Genomic DNA, 11,002 nt, shown 5'->3' with positions numbered 1-11,002 from the left:
CCATTGTTGAAGATTCTTAACTGGTCACAATATAAGAGGAACCCTTGTCTCATCCATTAGCCGTTATATCCTGATAAATTGAGCTTGAAAATCCTCCCTTTCTTTTCTTCTTAGAATCTACGTAGGAAAAAGGGTGACATATTCCTCAGAAAATACCAATAATGATGGATTATTGGAAACTGAAATCAGCTCACTGATTCTCATACCTGTTGCTATTGCTAGAAGGAAGGCTGCCTTCTGGAGCAATCTGTCCCGGTTCAGATTTATATTGTAATTAGGCACCATAAGAAATTTAGTAACTTTATCTACAGACCAAGGTGGGATTTTCTTCGCCCGAGGGGGTCTCTGAATGAAAGAGAACGATCTGAGCATTTGATAAATTCTTGGGTTCAAAGTAATATTAAAACCCAAAGCCAGAGGGTCAACCAATGCTGATTTATAAGATGCAATTGTATATTCTTGAAGGCCTTTAACTCTGAACAGAAAATCTAAAAATTCGAACACCACTATTTCCGACAATGTGATTGGAGTCGTTAACCTGATAAATTGTTGAAAAAGTTTCCAAGATTTCTCATATTGCATAGAAGCTTGGGGCCTATGACCTGCTATCACTTGGTTAACTACTGTATATTTGAATTTTAGAAACTCCAAACGTGAAGTGCCAAGGATATCTCGAACTGAGGGTGCAGTACTTGGTCTAGACATCCTTGTTGCAATTGTAGTGGATGCGGGCACCAGTCCAACAGATCCAGGCACCACGGTTGTAGGATCCAATATGGTGCAATTAAGAGAACTTTTCCCTGGAAGGATCTGACTTTGTGAACCACTTTGGGCAACATTTTCACAGTAGTAGTAGTAGAGCATTTCTTATAAGATTCGATCGTTCCAGAGATGCATAAGTTGGTATCTTGTGATTGTTATGAGGCAAAGAAATCTATTTGTGGAGTCCCAAATCTCCTCACTAGATACTTTAACTTTGATATCTTTAGGGACCATTCTGTTTCCGTCGATACTGGCCTGAGACGGGACAACGCAGCTGCTCAATTGTTTTGTACTCCCGGTATGTGAATTGCTTTGAGGTAAAGTGTTTGTGTTACCTTCACAGTAGAATAAACTAGAGAGAGAGAGAGAGAGAACAGGAGAGAGACAGAGGGAGTGTTGACAACGAGCTTTGCTGAGGTGTTAAGTGAGAAACAGATGGCCCCTCGCCTCCGGTTGACTAGTTCGATCAGTCTCTAGCTGTCCAGTGAGCCATCAAGTCAGGGAGTTAATAAGTCCTACATTAGACCCGAAACACGTAAGTTTTATATGGTGTAACACCATACTCTACTCAAATATATTATATGTAGTCGTTAATAGTGATGGAACGTACGATTGAATTAATTATCTCATATGTAACATATGTAATTTGTACTCTGCAGGTTGACCAAATAAAGAACAATAAAATCCTACGTGCAAGGGTTGTAGGGGTTCGTGATATTATGTGTCTAGCACTCAGGATGGATGGATAGAAACTCTAGATGGTGGTTTTCTTATATAAAATATATTGTATACAAGACAGTCTGGTGCTAGTGATGCCATGTGGTGAGGAGCTTGCTTGGAAGATACGTTAAGTGAGTAGCGTGCTTGAAGAGGTATCTGTGCAGGAGCTTCGTTAGAGGAGATGTTGCGTGTTGCTGTCCTCCATGTTGAATGAGGGCTGGACAGCGAGGAGCTTGCTTGGAGGAGGTGTTGCGTGTTCAGGAACGTAGGCCAGAATGAATCTCAGTGGAGAGAATTCGAGCTTATATACACAGCAGCCAGACGTAAACCCGTGGGAACTCGCCGGTTTCTCGACTCCGTTGCTAGGGTACTGTCGCATTGGAATGCGGATGTAGTTTGTAGGGGAGAGGTCCACTGCAGGGTCTCATTATCCCACAGTTGCTCATTGGGCGGTTAAAGTCAAAACGTGGGTCCTATAGTCTGCCGATACAGTCTACTGAGAACTGGCGAGTGACGTCGACGGACCTTCAGCGAGGCCCTTTCCCTCCGGCACCCGACACACCCCGCAGCAGAAGAGCGCCCCGGCCCTTTGTGTGAATTTGTGAATTGAATTGAAACAGTTTATTTAGCCAGAAAAAACCCAGATACAGAGTGGATAATAATAACAATATAATAATAGTTAATCCCAGCGAAAAGGGGTTGTGGGTTGAATACGTGTATAGTACTTGTGCAGCACTCGTATACAGTATGTACGTAGAGAAACGTGACGCCTCTGTAGGTGGGTCCACTGTCAGCCATTTCAGAAAAGACTGGTTTCGGTGCCAAAATTGTTCGTACAGGCGCGCGGGAGTGTTATCGTTCATTCCGGAAAGGCACGCAGCAGGGAGGAGCCGTGTGTCAGGAAAGAGAGTGGACTCTGCGTCAATAATATTCGTACGAACACGCGGGAGAGATAGTGATCAAAGCATACAGACAATTGGGTAACGTTGTGTAAGTAAGTAGTGAGGTCCCTATATAGGTTGAGAATACGAAATAGAATACATTCAATGGAATATATCTATTTCAGTATATTGGGATGAGCCACTAAACATTAAATGCAAGCAAGGGCGCTGCAGTAGTGCTTGTGACCTCAGCTTGTGTAAGGAGTCCCTATATTGATTGTGGGGTCTCTGTGGTCGTGTTAAGTGTGACATCACTCGTGCGTATGGCACGCGCTTGTGTGAAGTCACTCTTGCATATGGCACTGTTTGTGTGACGTCATTCGTGTATATGGCACTGCGTGACGTCACTCGTGCATATGGCACAGTTGTGTGAAACCACTCGTGCGTATAGCACACGTGAGTGTGTCACTCGTGCATATGGCACTGTTTGTGTGAAGTCACTCGTGCGTATGGCACTGTTTGTGTGACGTCATTCGTGTGTATGGCACTACGTGACGTCACTCGTGCGTATGGCACACGTGTGTGTTACTCATGCGTATGGCCCTGTTTGTGTGACGTCACTCGTGCGTATGGCACTGTATGACGTCACTCGTGCGTATGGCCTGCGTCAGTGTGACATCTCCAATTGTGTGATATCAGCGATCGTGGGACGTCACCATGAGTAGTAGCTGATACTAAGCGTACATTTATCGAGCAAGACAGATCATGCTCATGGAAGGGAATGAGTAAAAAATGTGACGGGGCAGTGATGATGCAGAACGTCACCGAAGGTATGAATCGACTACAAAGTAAGGGCAGCACAGAACTAAGTGAAAGCAAAGCCAACCTCTAGAAGGAGGACCTGAAAAGAATAACTCAGGAACCCATAGCCACTGAGACACCAGCCGATGCAGCATCATACTTCACAAACGGCTCGGTGGACCAAAACGTCATAGATCCGGAGCGACCTTCCACACCCAAGGTCAGACCCTTCGATGGAAACATTCTAATGACTGCTCCACCCTACAAACAGAGTTAGTAGCAATCTCAAAGGCCCAAACAAATCACATCCACCACCCGGATAGCTTAGGAAGTAGCCTCCCCAGCAAGTGCGGACCCAGTTCAGGGGGCGCGCCACTCCGAAACTGACCACTTCTAAGAGTGGGGGTTGGTGGTAAACGTTCACTGATCGAGGGTCCGCTTACACTTGCATACCTCCATCCCCAATCCCAAATCCGGCCTGGCTGCTCCAAGAACTCCAGCCGGACTACGGTCCGACAATCTCAACAACAACAACAACAACAGAAGATCGCGGAAAGGTGTTATCACTACTGTGGTGGGATGTAATCCTAGACAAGGTTCTTCAAACTCCAGAGCACGAGCAGTAAATATAAGTACAAGACTTGGCAGGATAACCAACACGTACAAAACAGGAGCAAGCAAAAGGGACTCCTTGTCGTAGCCAGGCCTGAGCCGATCTGAGAGAATTTAGCTAACTCGACAGGGAGAGTTGCTCGACATTACTAGGACAATAAATGAGATCTTCTAGTTACTTGACAAGCGCGGTACAGACATGGTACATCGGGACGTAGTCAGTAGACATAGGCATTACACATAAGCATAGATATCAGACATGCTATAATAATATATAGTAATACAGGCGTGTTCACATATCTTGGTATTTACATATCGATACGACTACCAGAGACACGACCTTCCTGTAACCGAAACTGACAAAGAAACGCTAGATACTCCAAGAGGACTCCCGACGCTCACCTTAACCGTGGAGCAGGGAACATTTCACCAGGGGGAGCGAGGAAGTACTTCCGAGCATCAAGCTCGCTCACCGAAACCACTAACGTTGATGAAGGACCATAAGGGAATAAGGAGCAAAAATACAAAAGGAAGCAAGGGAAGCCTCCTGGGATCGAGTGGATGTTGGAATTCACTATGAATATGGTACAAGGCGGAGGAGGCCCCAAGGGACAAGGACCGGAGGAACCAAGCTGAATATATGCAGACTCATCCTCATGCCAATCCTCGTCAAGGAAGAAACTTGTGGGTCTGGTGACATCAGGAATAAAGACAACCAGAGAAACAGACGATGAACGCTGCACGTTATGCCGCGGAGATCACCTTCTTCAGATGTGCCGGACATTCCTCAGCATGTCCACAGGGAAGCGAACTTCCCTAGTAAGGGAAGAACGTCGCTGCTTCGCCAGCCTGGGTCGTAATCACCGGATAACGGAGTGCAGCAAGAAGATGGTATGTGGTATAGATGGCTGCTCTGGGGTACACTCGAGGCTTCTATACTTCACGGGAGTTCTGACGAGCAGTGGCAAGGTTCAACAGGGCGAAGTCGAAAGAGGAGAACGCCAGACCAATTTCCAAAGGGTGAAATGAGCAATTACTGGAGGCACTTAGACCTAGAATGAGTGAACTTAAGGCCTTTATGCCACCACCGGAATCGGCAACTAGTGGAGCTAATTCATGGAAGACCGAAGCTGGTGCAAGCACCATGGGGAAAAGGGCTGGGAGTACATAAAGCGTGCTGATGACCACGAATAGAAGAAATCCGCATAGATGGGTCAGGGAAACCATAACCAACAAAGGAATTGATGATCGGCGTGAAGAACCCAATGATTACGAGTTGTGATTACAAGAGTCCAACAGAGTCGCACTTCCAATAGTGAAAGTCAGGATGGAGAAGAAGAATCAAATGGCGAAGGAGCAGTGGTCACCGGAGCTCTCTTGGTTAGGTTAATCTAGTTAACCGGCTGCAGGCAGAGAGAAGGCCAGTTTTTCCCTCTCCATTGGCACGATCATGAAAGAAAGAAGTAGTGTAAACACCAAAGAGATCAGTGTAAAGGTGGTTAGCGTAGGAGAAAGAAAGAGCCGATCCATCACTATCCCCGAGGTCATTATTGTTTCACCAGGAAGAACCGGAACTCTCAGACAATAAGAAGCTTGCCGAACAGCGATTGGCGGAACTGAGAAAATGCCTCCTAAAGAACCCAGGGTTCTCTCAGAGGTATCAAGAAGAGATGAGACGAGACGTCTAGTCGACGAGGGACATGCTGAGCGAGTCCCACGTCAAGAACTGAGTGTTACACCCGGGAAGACCTGGTATCTCCCACACCACCCTGTGTTGAATCCCAACAAGCCAGAAAAGGTGAGAATATTTTTTGATTGTACATCCGAATATGAGTTGATGTCAGGTGATGCAAGGGCCAGACCTTAACAACAATTTGATGGGAGTCCTCATCAGATTCAGACAAGGAAAGGTGGCACTCATGGCTGATATCGAGGCAATGTTCCACTAAGTGCGAGTAGTACCCGAACATCGAGACGCCGTACGATTCTTATGGTGGACGGACGACCAGCTGCAAGGGGCCTCGCCACTTACCGAATGACAGTACATCTCTTTGGAGGTATGTGTAGCCCTTCATGTGCCGCGTATGTGCTACAACGAACATACCAAGATTACAGGGAAAGTCTCCATGACGACATCAAGAAAGGGAATCGTAACTTCTATGTCGATGATCTGCTTCTTTCAGGAGCATCACCAGGTAAGGCGGCGATAGTCACTCGCCAAGTGAGGCAGTTGATGAAGAAAGGCGGGTTCAGACATGCAAAATGGATATGCAACCACAAAGGGGTCCTCGGAGCAGTCCCACAAACGGAAAGAGCCATGGAAGTGAAAGAAGTACTTTTGAAGGATGACAGGCTCCCAGCTGAGCAGGCATTGGGAATCATGTGGGATCTAGAGAATGACGAACTTGCAGTCCGAATCCAAATCCCAACGAAGCCACAAACGAAGTGAGATCTCCTGAGTATGGTCAGCTCCATATACGACTCATTCGGAATCATCGCTCTGAGCACCATACGAGCCAAAATCATATTCCAGGACGAGTGCAGGCGAGGCATCAGGTGGGATGAGCAAATGACCGAACACAACAGAGCCGCTTGGCGGCAGTGGCTAAATGATCTTCCCCACTTGTCTCAAGTACGTATCCCTCTCAAAAGATTAATGTCATTTTTAAATACAAAAGTGAAAGAAATTCAATACAGTCATCATATTTTCTGATGATTGTGAATCAAAACAATATGACTTCTGTGATGGCAACTCTCCAAGCTGTATAGTCTTGTGCAGCCTCTTTCATCAGGTTTTATATGAGGAGCTCTGGTCCATAACCTGCTAAGAGCCATATATCGCCGAGATGTGTTATGTATTGCACTGTATTCCCCAACCTCTCCTCTGTCCCCTGGGTAAGTCAGAGAGCCAATTGGGAACATGTAAATGTGGGTGAGGGTCCTCTGAAAAGATTATTATATGTCACACATTCCTACCTTAACATTTTCCTTCATTTGCTATTTTGGCACTTAGCAGATTATGGTCTGGAGCTCCTCATACACGAGGTCATTTCTCACAATCTATCCTTATGTCATTCTTGGCCTCCTCCTCCTCCTCCTCCACATTCAAACTCATGCATTTACTGACCCAATTGGTCTCCGCCATTCTCTTCACCAAACTGAATCATCTCAGCTTATCTTAACAAAACTTTGTCTATATAATAATGTCATTATTCAAACATCCTCTTAAGTCTGAAGAGAGTTTATCTCTGTCATGGTACACATTCATCTCAACATTCTTATGTCAACTCACTCAATCCTACATATATCATCCTCTTCGCCCATGTTTCAGTGCCATAAAACTTTGCATTTCTCACACTGGTTCCATTCAACTTTCCTCTCAAGCAAAGAGAAGATCCTCTGACTGCAAAATAAAGGTAACGGCTCCCTAAACCTCTTCCAGCCAAGTATGGTTCGTGCAGCTGAGTTATCTTTAGTGCCATCTCCACCATTGATCACATTATCCAGGTTGCAGAGCTCATTTATGCAATAAAGGGATATATTCCCAGTGTTGAGCTTTTCCAATCATGCTAAGGCCAGTGAGTGGAGTGAGTGTGAAATTTGAGTACATAAGAGGTGTAGTGGTGTAAATAGCATACTACAGGATGTTGATAATTTTATATGCTCTGTACAGTATATGCAGAGGTCCAGTAAGAGAATGAAGTATCTTCCCAGCTATGGCCAAACTATAATGAAACCTGATTAACCAACACAGTGAATGGTATCACTGGCGACCCCTTTCCAAGTTTCCACAGGCTTGCTAGCTGTTTATTGGCTCAACCGTTCTATAATTTATTTGTCAAACTCCTGGGAAGATACTTCACTCTCTCAATGTACCTGCACGTACACTGCACTAAAAGTGATAGTTATTGTGCTTATTTATGTGTTAACAATTAAATATGTTGGTAATTTTTGTTAATTCAGCAATATGTGTACATGTGCATGCTTGTGTATGTGTGCAATATGTGTGTTAATCATAGAATGTCATTTAAATGATACATAAGATTCCCATGCTTCATTAATATAATTTTAGTGATAATTTCACAAAAATGTATTTTTTTTAATGGTAATTAGTAATTATATAGAGTGTACACTTGTCTGTGTGTTCTCTGAAATTGTGTAAAGCTCTTCGTCATCTTAACTGTGATATTATTTTATAATGCTATAACTGTTTGTTTCAGCATTCCTCATCCTTCCATTAGGCATTGCTTGGTCATTACATAAAACAGGCATAACCTATCCTAGCCCAGTCTTTCCTAACCTAAACTCCCCTAACCTAATTTAACCTAATGTAACTTACCCTAACCTAACCTTACCTAAACAAACCTATCCTAATCTAATGTAATTTTTTTATTATATGAAATTATTTATTTCAACCAGATAAGATTTTTTCCCGTTTCTCTTTGAATTTTTATTCATAATTAGAATAAGTTGGTCAACACAGCCAGGATTGATACTCACCTACTACTTGATAGCTATAACACTTGTACAGGTACTCATATCTTATCTGAAATAGTATACAACTACAGTATTAAACTTATTAGAATACAGAGGTATTTGTACATGTACAGTATATTAGTAATGATAATACTTATTATTAAGTAAGTTAATAAGTATAGATACTATACAGTACAGTATAATAAAGTATTGAAACTGATCACTCTCTTCTCTTGTCTTTACAGTGTGTCCGGATGGCACAAAGTTTGAACGTAAGGCTATACGCTGTGATCGCATCTGTGTCTATTACCGCTCTACTTTCACACAGAAAGGCATATGTCTGGTAATGGAATGAACTGACTTTTAATATAAGGATGTACTCTATATCTGCCATTAAACAGTTAAAGCTATTAGTTACCCATCTTGACTAAATTTGGTTGAGTGATGAAAAGCATGATATTAATTTCTTCCTTTTATTTTATCAGTAAATGAGAATCAATCACACATTAAGACAGGCATATGAATTAGACATGAAATGTAATGCAGTTGACTCTTTTTGTCGTGCCTTTTAGGAGGTTTATTACTAAGACCTGAATGTTTCAGTATGATGGAGAATATGCCCCAGGCTGTGTTGATAAGGACTCTGGCATAGTTTGCCCTGGCAACAGATACTTGAGGGATAAGACAACATGTGTCTCTATTCAAGATTGTAACTGTCGCTTCCCTGATGGCACGCCTGGACCGGTAATGTTTTATTTTCTAGCTTTATTTTTTTTATAATTGTATAACCATATTATTTCAACTGATCTTTCTAATTTTGTGATTAAATTTTAAATGTACATTTTTGACTATCTTGTAGACTTGATTTTTCCTCAGATAACATTGAACTATAATTTCCTGTGCATTTGTAGTCACAGCTGATGCTTTTTTGAAAATTTATCAGTGAAAGGATCAACCTGTAAGAGGTTAGTGGATGATGATTTCAATAGAGATACATTTGTGACAGTGGCATTTCTTACCTAGGAGGGCTTCATTGAATATCATTAACCCGATAACTGTGGTCGAGTGATTCGCCGATCAACCCCCTCAGTGCGCAAAGAAACGCGAATATCGATTTTCCCCAAACGTAATTTTAAGTATCATGGATTAAAAAATAGTATGTAGAAGAATGTAGAAACCAAATATGGGTCCATTACTTACCATTACTCCCCAGCAGCAGCACCACAACCACTTCCCCAACATTACCACAATCACTTCCCCTGCAGCAGCACCACGCACACACACACACACACACTGCAATTAATATATCAATTTATTTAATTATTAATGGTCATTTCAACTGATTGGAGAATTTTTTAATAAAAATAAAAGTATCTTTATGTCAGCTTTATCTTTACAAAAATATTCAGTACTGATTGTGACTGAGCACAGCATGGCAACTATATTATTGTGATCCACGTCATGCCACTCCACAACAATAACAAATGACCCTCATGATTGGCAAAATATTTTCGAAGATTTTAAATAATATTTTCTATGGTATGATTATTGTTCCTTACATGAACGAAAAGTGCACTGCTTTCAGATGCTGTTCTAATATTGTACTTGTGCTTTCTGGGAAAGCATTGCACCTCAGAATTAAACAGCACAACAATAATAGAACAGCATAAGAACATAACATAAGAACATTAGGATGGAGGAAACTGCCCATAGTGGTTGGGAAACAGTTTAGAAGTGTATAAATCATCGTGTGTCCCAGAAAGACTTCTGGTTGAAGCAAGTTTAATAAGAAAAATGAACTCTATAAGCCTTAGTAATGGTCAGTACAAAACTGATATGTTACACAAATTTATTTGTCAGTTGCCCAAGGTTAGAAATGCTTTGAAAGCATTTGAGGTATAAGTAAGATAGATGATTAGTAGTTCTCGCATATTTTTTACCTGACTTAACATGAACTAGTTACGTCGCCCTTTCTTATAAACTCCTCTTGTGTTTTCGGTGGTGGTGGTATGTGGATTAGTGGATGTCATGTTTTTGACCTGGGATAGGACATGTAGCTGAGAGGATAGATGGGGTTTTGTCAGGGGAGGGTACCAAGCCAGTAGTGTGTCTTAGTGTAGGAGGTAACGACAAAGGAAAGGTTAGGAGTGAGAAACTTTTCAAGAGGTTTAGGGAGGTGCTGGGGAAGGTTAGAGATAGGGGAGGGATCCCGAGAGTATGGGGTGTCTTGCCTAGAAGGGGAGTTGGTCTGTCCAGGGCAATTGCTATAAATTGCCAACTGGAAAAACATTGTGCAAGCAATGGTTGGGTGTTCATTGATAACTGGCAACCATTCTATGGCAACGACTACCTGTACAGTCGTGACGGAGTACACTTGTCTCTCGCTAGGGTAAAGACGTTGTCTGCATCCCTGGAGCGTGAAATTGTCACTCCAAAGGGGGGGGGGGGGGCGCCAGTAGAGAGAGGTCAGGGTAAGTGGGAGTAAAAAAACAAGCATGTCCTGGGGAGTAAAATTGGTTACTCGGGACAAGGGGTAAAACAGGACCAGGGAAGGGTAGGTTTAAATGTATACTATACAAACAGTAGGAGCGTTAGAATTAAAATAGAATTGCTGAGAGCGGTTGTATGTACCGAGAATGTAGACGTCATAGCAATTACCGAAAGTTGGATGAATCTAGAGAGCAAGAACTTATTATCAGAGTACCACAGAGAAGGGTACAACCTTTTTCATAAAGACATGGAAGGTGGGA

At 42.7% G+C, this 11,002-nt stretch overlaps 2 protein-coding genes across 2 annotated transcripts in view; both read left to right on the top strand.

Annotated features, from left to right (window-relative positions):
- The first annotated feature begins 5,811 nt into the window (after nucleotides 1–5,811).
- LOC121878799 lies at nucleotides 5,812–6,225 on the top strand. The gene has a single exon (XM_042385222.1). The coding sequence runs from the start codon at nucleotides 5,812–5,814 to the stop codon at nucleotides 6,223–6,225; it is 414 nt and encodes a 137-aa protein (XP_042241156.1).
- Nucleotides 6,226–8,492: 2,267 nt separating this feature from the next.
- Nucleotides 8,493–11,002, top strand: part of LOC121878798 (mucin-5AC-like) — a 57,963-nt gene continuing 55,453 nt past the window's right edge. Inside the window, exons 1-2 of the mRNA XM_042385221.1 lie at nucleotides 8,493–8,595; nucleotides 8,856–8,996. The gene's annotated coding sequence lies outside the window, so the exon portion shown is untranslated. The remainder of the gene's footprint in view (nucleotides 8,596–8,855; nucleotides 8,997–11,002) is intronic.

This window comes from Homarus americanus, unplaced genomic scaffold, assembly GCF_018991925.1.
Source record: "Homarus americanus isolate GMGI-L3 unplaced genomic scaffold, GMGI_Hamer_2.0 scaffold40995, whole genome shotgun sequence".
Taxonomy (NCBI): Eukaryota; Metazoa; Arthropoda; class Malacostraca; order Decapoda; family Nephropidae; genus Homarus; species Homarus americanus.
The sequence above is the reverse complement of the archived record's forward strand: the minus strand, read 5'-3'. Positions and strand labels throughout refer to the sequence as shown.